The sequence below is a fragment of the Oreochromis aureus genome, linkage group 2 (assembly GCF_013358895.1).
Source record: "Oreochromis aureus strain Israel breed Guangdong linkage group 2, ZZ_aureus, whole genome shotgun sequence".
Taxonomy (NCBI): domain Eukaryota; kingdom Metazoa; phylum Chordata; class Actinopteri; order Cichliformes; family Cichlidae; genus Oreochromis; species Oreochromis aureus.
In genome coordinates, this window is record NC_052943.1 from 11,504,646 (window position 1) to 11,511,932 (window position 7,287).

General features: G+C 35.3%; 1 protein-coding gene across 2 annotated transcripts; it reads right to left on the reverse strand.

Moving 5' to 3' along the window:
* Nucleotides 1–603: 603 nt before the first annotated feature.
* Nucleotides 604–6,555, reverse strand: LOC120442042. Of its 2 annotated transcripts, XM_039617771.1 has the most exons (6): nt 6,521–6,555; nt 3,720–3,910; nt 2,338–2,658; nt 1,550–1,801; nt 1,342–1,461; nt 604–1,122 (listed from the first exon to the last, which is right to left on the reverse strand). In XM_039617771.1, exons 2-6 carry the CDS (start codon nt 3,766–3,768, stop codon nt 941–943), a joined length of 924 nt encoding a protein of 307 aa, XP_039473705.1. In that variant the 5' UTR covers nt 3,769–3,910; nt 6,521–6,555; the 3' UTR covers nt 604–940. The 2 variants fall into 2 exon arrangements, with proteins under 2 accessions (XP_039473705.1, XP_039473709.1); XM_039617775.1 differs by lacking the exon at nt 6,521–6,555 and having other exon boundaries at nt 3,720–3,950.
* Nucleotides 6,556–7,287: the final 732 nt, after the last annotated feature.

Here is a 7,287-nt window from a genome sequence, read left to right on the forward strand (position 1 = left end):
GTTTGTAAACAAAATATGGGTGTGTGTGTTTGGAGGATGTGTTTGTGCAGGGGGGGGGGCGCGAACATTTTTCCTGTAAAAAAGGGGGGCCTGGCAAAAAAAGTTTGGGAACCACTGGCTTACAGGAGGAGCACCGCAGCGACAACAGGGGTAGCAGAGTGGCTCCAGCAGAGTCTACAGGCAGAATTTTTAGCGCATGTTCTTATGAAGCTGAATATGTAAGGGATAACAGAAAAATATCTTTTACTTAATTCCACCATAAGATAAAAAAGGGTATATTGTCAGTTATCAAATCTGTATCTGATCTCTTCTCACACTTTAACAAGGTTAAAGTTTTGTTGGCATCATTTTCCCAAAATTTCAGTTCTATTGTCCGACACTACACCATTTTGTGAAGCACTTTGTGATTTTTATCTGTGAAAAGTGCTAAATAAGTTAATTTTACTTAATTACCACATAGAGAAAAAGATATCCACTTTTAACTTCAATGTTTAAGTTGAACTTTTGTTCTTTTTTTCTCTTTTAATCTAAAGCACCAAGTTTTTACTTCTGTGTTCTCCATGGTCTCTTTTCTTTGTCTCTTCCTGCATTACCAGAAATAAACTCTTTTATTGGCACTTTATTCACACACTGACATCACATTTTAAGTTATATGGTTGATTATTTTAAAATGCAGCAACAAACAACAAATGGTGAAAACATCCGTACACAAATGTGTCCTTCAGCACTACAGATGAAATGTAAATGCAAAATAAAAGCTATGAAGGAGAGAGAGTTCTTTCCACTTTGATTATATTTAAGAGGACCTAAATATAAAATTACAGAAATTACAGAAAGAACCACATTTTTATGGACATTTATACACAGTTGTTATCTTGTGAAAAAATGTTTTTATTTCCACACCTACACGGATATCCGATACAGCAGGTGAAAGGTGACACTAGGTGTTGGAGTAAGGACTCATTTCAATCATTAAAACAGAGTTATCTGGAGATTCCATCCTTTGTGGAACAGCAGAGACTTCCAATATTGTTTTTTTCTTCCAAGTGAACCAGATCCAAATCCCACTTAATGACAGAATTACCACAGCGGCTTTCAAGCCAAATATGAACCAGGAAGTACCTGTGTTAGACACAAAAATGTTTATGACAAGTTAGAACTGTGAAAGAAGAGTCACAGTCGAGTTTTCACTCATGTAACTTAGTTTATAAGAAAAAGAGAAAAAATGCATGAATGAATCCCCTTTATCAGAGTTCATTTTTACTCATTTATATACCATGTGTCATCACTGATGGCAGTTTGATTAAAGAGGGTTATTTGACACTACGTTAGTCTCCTTACCCACTGCAGTTGGTGTGACTGGTGTAGGTTCAGTTGTTGGTTCAATACACAGGTTGTTTCTGTTTGCATGCACCCACCCTACTATCTGTGTCTCATTGATTGAGGTGCAGTTAATGAAACCTGGCAGAAAAAAACAAATAATTCATGAAAGATGTTCAAAGTGAATTAGTCATTATTATTGACTTTCATTCATAATGTTGTCACTCACTACAGGTCTTCTGTTCTTCTGAGACATTACTGACGTTGTTCCTGACTGAGCAGACCAGATGTCCTGAGATGTGCTGTTTCAGAGTGATGTTGTTAGTCTCATTATTTCCAGAAAGGAGCTCAGCATCTGTCAGTGTGCGTCCATCCAGAGTCCAGCTGTACAGAGGACTGTCCCCTCCCTCAGAGGAGCAGGACACCCTCATCTCTCCCTGGGACAGACACTCAGAGACCAGCAGGACAGAGGACACAGGAGCTGAGAGAAACACACACAGATGACTTTTGGTACTATAACAAGATGCACTTTCATGCACTATGCTTCCTTCTATGTAACTTTACATGGTCTGTAAGTTGGTAGCTGATTTTCCATAGTTCCTAAAATCTACTACTTTGCAGCACTATCAGTTATGGAATATCTACGAGGGAAGAAATATCTCAAAATTATTTGCTGCAAAGGTAGCATCCTGTTACAGTAACATACACAATTTCACTGAGCTCTTTACAATTATTCATTAATTCACAAATGTTTGTAGAGGCAGACTGCATGGCTAGCTGCTTGGTTTCATACATCTGTGCCAGTGGAACTAAAAACATCAGAATTCAAAGATTAAGAGATGTGACCCAATACTTTGGTGAATGTAGTGTGCATCATGTAGGTTATCATTATTTATAGTTTGCTAATTCAAAACAGGGGATGCACAAAATGTACGTATGTGAAATTCTGTGCTCTATGTTATAAAGTTTACCAAAACAATATTGGATCAATTAAAGGCTGCATTTCCCAACATTTACCTTGAATAAACAACTGTAAAGTCCGCTCGCCTGATGAATATCCATCTGAATTAAAGGTTTGAAGGGTATAATCACCACTGTCTGTCCTGCTCAGGTTATTGATCCTAAATATTCGACTACTGAGAAAAAAGAGAGACCTGCGTTCTATGGTATTAGAAATAACCGTATTATTTATGACATGTAGTATTTTTAATGAATCCTTTAACAAGTAGTATCTAGGTATTTCAGAGATGCTGTCCATCAGCTGGATGTCCACAGTTCCTCCCAAAGCTCCATAACACTGAGTTCCATTCTGTCTGCCATCACAGTAAGTTTCCACACCTGCAAATTTTGAAACATTAAAAAAGAAAAACATTTGCGATTTGTTAGTTTCTACCAAATAAATTACAATAAAAACTGAATTAACATTGTCAGCAAACCAAAATTTACTGATGTGAGGACTTTTACTTGTAGTAAAAAGTAAAAAGTATTTTTATTATTACCATGTTTATATCTGATACCAAATTATGTTTTGGATAACTCAGTGTTTTGATTGAATGGTATCAAATTATTTATAGTAGCACTACTGCCATAAATCTGTCAGCTCTTAATATTTTACTCAGAGTAGGTAACAGTTTTGCAAATTGTAGGTAATAGAGGCTCAAGGACAAAGTGCTGCATCCATAATCCCAAAGTTTTCCAACATTTACTAATGTATTAATAAATAAGAAATACAGGTAGACACATTCTCCACATTTTAGACAAATGCAAAAACTAAAGTATTTTCATGTGAATAAAAGAAATGGGTGTTTGTCAAACAGAAAACAGGAATTCATATTTCAGCAAAAAGAATCCACACACAAACAGGACGGAGATGTTCATTTCTGAAGGTGGCATTAGAAATGAAAAAGTAATGCAACCAATACATTCTTCAGCATATCAGTAGTCACTGCATGACATAAATAACTTAAGATCTGGATTTCTAGTTACAGCCAATCAATAAGCTGAGATAGAGTCTTCAAAATCAGCCAGTCCATCAAAGTAAAAAAAAAAAGCTTGATGTCTCTGATAGAGGGGGAAAGAATAAAGTCCTTTAAAAAGCCAGAACTCACTTAAACACACTGCAACAAGGCTGCCAAGGTGCATAGTGAGCTAAGAATTTTCCACTGTTACTCAAACTGGTAAAAAGACAAAAAAAAGGAACTAAAGCTCTGCTCAAATGGTCATGTACTGCAGATGGAACCAACAGATTCTTACATTAAATTAATAAAATCAATCAAGTACACATATTGTAACTTTAAGTATTTGTGCTGTTTTAACATCTCTGAGGACGATGTCAGACATTTTGTACAGGTTAAAAAAGTATTAAATGATAAGTGTCGCATGTACAAAGAATATCTCACCATGAGACACTCCCAGTAGGATCACCATCAATCCCAGCACAGCTTCCATGTCTCCTCACTGTTCAGTGTGTGTTGACACAGTCGGCAGCCGTCAGAGTACTTTATTAAATGACATGCACATTTGTCCAGCAGGTAACAGTCAGAAATGGCTCCTGCTACAGATCAGCCTGTTTTGAAAAGCTGTTCTCACTCTGTGTGTGGAAATGTGAAAAGGGAAGTACAACTAGCATGTTCATGACTTTGCAGAAATAAAAGGAACCTCACAGATCTTCCACAGACTTTGTTTAATTATTGCTCACACTGTCACTGGACTATTTTTAGATCGGTAACAAACTAACCATATCTTGCCCATCACTCAGTGTCTATCACAATGTTATGCAGTTTAATGCAATTCAACAGCAGCCCCATTTATATTCCATCTTAAGTCCATATTTTGGTGCTGATACAAAGTATATGATACACATCCATGAAGAAAAAAAGAAACACTTTTAAAACATTGTAAAATGTACACTCTGACTTTAGGGATTGTGGTATTTAGGCTAATTGGTGGTTTAAGCGGTTGTTTTTGCCAATGCTCATTCAAACCAGTACAAGTTCTGAAAAGTGACACTATTATTCAAAAGTATGTTTTAAATACTGCATTCTCAATAATCCATATATAAACATTTAAGAAAACTGTCTTAATCTGCACAAAGCATTTTCAGTGAGTGAAACATTTTATTGCTCATCTAAGTGTTCATCTGAATCATAGGCCTGCTCAGATTGTCTGCAGGCTACTGATCCTAAATGTGAATCCCAACCTCAGAGAACAGTGTGTGAATACTTTGATGAAAGACATTGTTATAATCATCTTTTAATTATTCTTTGAAATGAGTAAATTTGTGAAAAATAGTTTCTTTCTTTTTGTGATTGGTTTCATTTTGTGTTTGTTGACCAAAGAAGACTGTTCATTTTCAATTTGTTTAATACTGTCAAAGCAGAGCCTCAGTGAACCAAAAACTTTTTATGGGCATGCTGTGCCTGCAGCAGTGTGTGAATACTTTGATGAAAGCCATTGGTATACTCATCTTATTATTCTTTTAAATTTGTAAAATAAAAGTACTCTGCAAATTTGTTACTTTCTTTTTTGCTTTCTTTCATTTTTTGTTTGATTTGTTTATTTCTGTAACTGTAGAGCTTCAGTCAAAAATAACAGGGCAAATCATCACACCTATAATGTCAGAGGAAGTTGTTATTAAAATTATTAAATTATTTAAATCTAAAACTCTTGGGTTTGAAAGCTAGCTCACTAAAACTAAAAGCAACTAGCTGTTTCTCTTCATCATAATTATTTTTTTCCACAAGGAGGAAACTGAATTAACATGGTCAATAATTAATTATTTAAAATAGGACTACACTACTGATGATTATGAGTATGCCTGTATGGCAGACTTTGATAGGAGCTCCCACGTTCTGGCAACCTTCAGATAAACAACTCTAGTCTAACTACTGAAAGCAGCTGTCATTAGTGATCAGTTTCAGATAAGAATGTGTGAACTCAGAAAGAACGGATGTGGTTAGAATGGAACTAAAGAGAGAGAAAAGAGAGAAGTTGTCTTTCAGTTTAGAGATACTAATACTTTGAAACCAAATGTGTAATTTTTTTGTTTAGCTAATCATGCAGTTTCCTTGACATTGTAATATTTACAATTAAAATAAATGCAATAACTAAATAAAATTCAAATTAAAACAAGTAAGAGGTTTATATGTATTTTCAAGCCAGTTCAACACATACATGATAAAAATTCCACTTTATATTCAAGTTTAAATTACAGATTATTTCAAATCTCAAAACACATTCATAGACATCAGTGATTGTTCTGTTGTTCGCTGGTTTTAAAATGTTTTCTGAAGTTATGTATGTTGAGGTTAATTGTTAATTAGTTTCACCATAAAAGTTATTTTGCACAGAAGAAAGTGAAATTAACTAGACTAAACCGTAACCCCAATATTCAAAATTTCATTAAAAATCGTCCTTGAAAGTTGACGTCGAAAATTCAACACATTCCTCCTCTGGTCTACCTTCTGTACGTCTATGCCAAGTTTCATCTGAAACTTCTTTCATACTCCCAAGAAATTAAGGACAAGTCTGCTCAAATTTCACAACATTCAAGGAATGTGATGACGTCATATTTAAAAATCATTTGTGAGAGCTGACATGAATTTCGCAATGGATTCCTCTTCTTTGACACCCACACTATATGTGTGCACAGTTTCATCTCAATCCACTGCATAACTGGAGAAATTAAAGGAATTTTCTTGGTAATTTCAACATGCACATTCGATTATAACGTCAAATAAAAAATTAATTAAATATCATCTGTGGTTGTTGACATGAAATTGTCAAATGAATACTCCTTTCTTTTACCTTCTCTATATGTGTCCGTATTTTTATCAAAAAATGCTGCAAGATTCCAGAGAAATTAAAGGACATTTCTATTCAAATTCCACAAGGTTATTTTAATGAACAAAACTTTACAAGAAAAAAATCATCTTTCTTTGACAGTTGACTTGAAATTCTCCACAAATTCCTCTTCTCTGAAACTTACACTACATGTCTGCAAAGCTTCAGCTTCAACCACTGAAACATTTCTCTTGTGAACTCAAGTGAACTCAAGACAGACAGTAAAGTGGTGTTGAGCTCCCCAATACAGGAAGTAGGGATTGGCTGTCTGTTTAAAGAGTCCAAATCTCTGATCCTATCGATCTTACCCAGCAAACAGTGCAAAGCTTTGATGAAACCAATGTGTGAGGGGACTCACCCAGCTGTAACTGACTCAGAAACCCAAGTTGCCCTGCTGTTGCCCTGCTGTCATCTGTTCTCGTAAAGTATAACCAAACTTTTGAGCGTTTGTGCCACTTAATCGTCATGTTTCCTGTCGGGTAAATGACGCTACGCAACGTGGTGACATCATTCAAGGGGACTGGAATCGATAGGGGAATCATTTGCAATAATGGCAAACAATTCCAATTAATTGAAACAGTGGGAACCGGTTCGAAAACAAGAACCGTCCCTACCTAAGGGTCTGTTAGTTTAAAAGGGCTGGAGTAACCTGTAACATGGATAACAACACTCTGCTGGGTGCTGGGAATATTATACTCAAAAGATGAAACACTGAAGAACTAGAACATAATTAAATATATAAAACCAAAGAAAATCATGAATCCACATAACTCAAAACACTTAGTCGGCGACCCAGGAACCATGACAGTTAATTCTAAATAGTATAAATAGCTCTTACATGTTACTCCAGCCCTTTGAAACTAACAGACTGTTAGTGCTGTTTTCCAAGACACTAGTTTTTTTATTTTTACATGCAGTGCATGTATAAGACTGTCACAGAATTTGAACACTTAAATAAACAAATAAAACTGCAAAATGTGAATTTATTGAAAATGTTTTGCAAACAGAGACTAATTTGTTAACACAGCCAAATGCTGTTAGGAACAGCCAATTACTAATAGTACTTTCTCTCTCTCTCTCTCTCTCTCTCTCTCTCTCTCTCTCTAAAAAAAAAAAAAATCCCCC

Excerpts from the sequence above, each read along its gene's own strand:
- LOC120442042 (XM_039617771.1), bottom strand. The coding sequence starts at position 3,768 with ATGGAAGCTGTGCTGGGATTGATGGTGATCCTACTGGGAGTGTCTCAT. Across the intron at positions 2,659-3,719 it reads CCTACTGGGAGTGTCTCATG|GTGTGGAAACTTACTGTGAT; the intron begins GTGAGATATTCT and ends CAAAATTTGCAG. Across the intron at positions 1,462-1,549 it reads AGAAGAACAGAAGACCTGTA|GTTTCATTAACTGCACCTCA; the intron begins GTGAGTGACAAC and ends TTTTTCTGCCAG.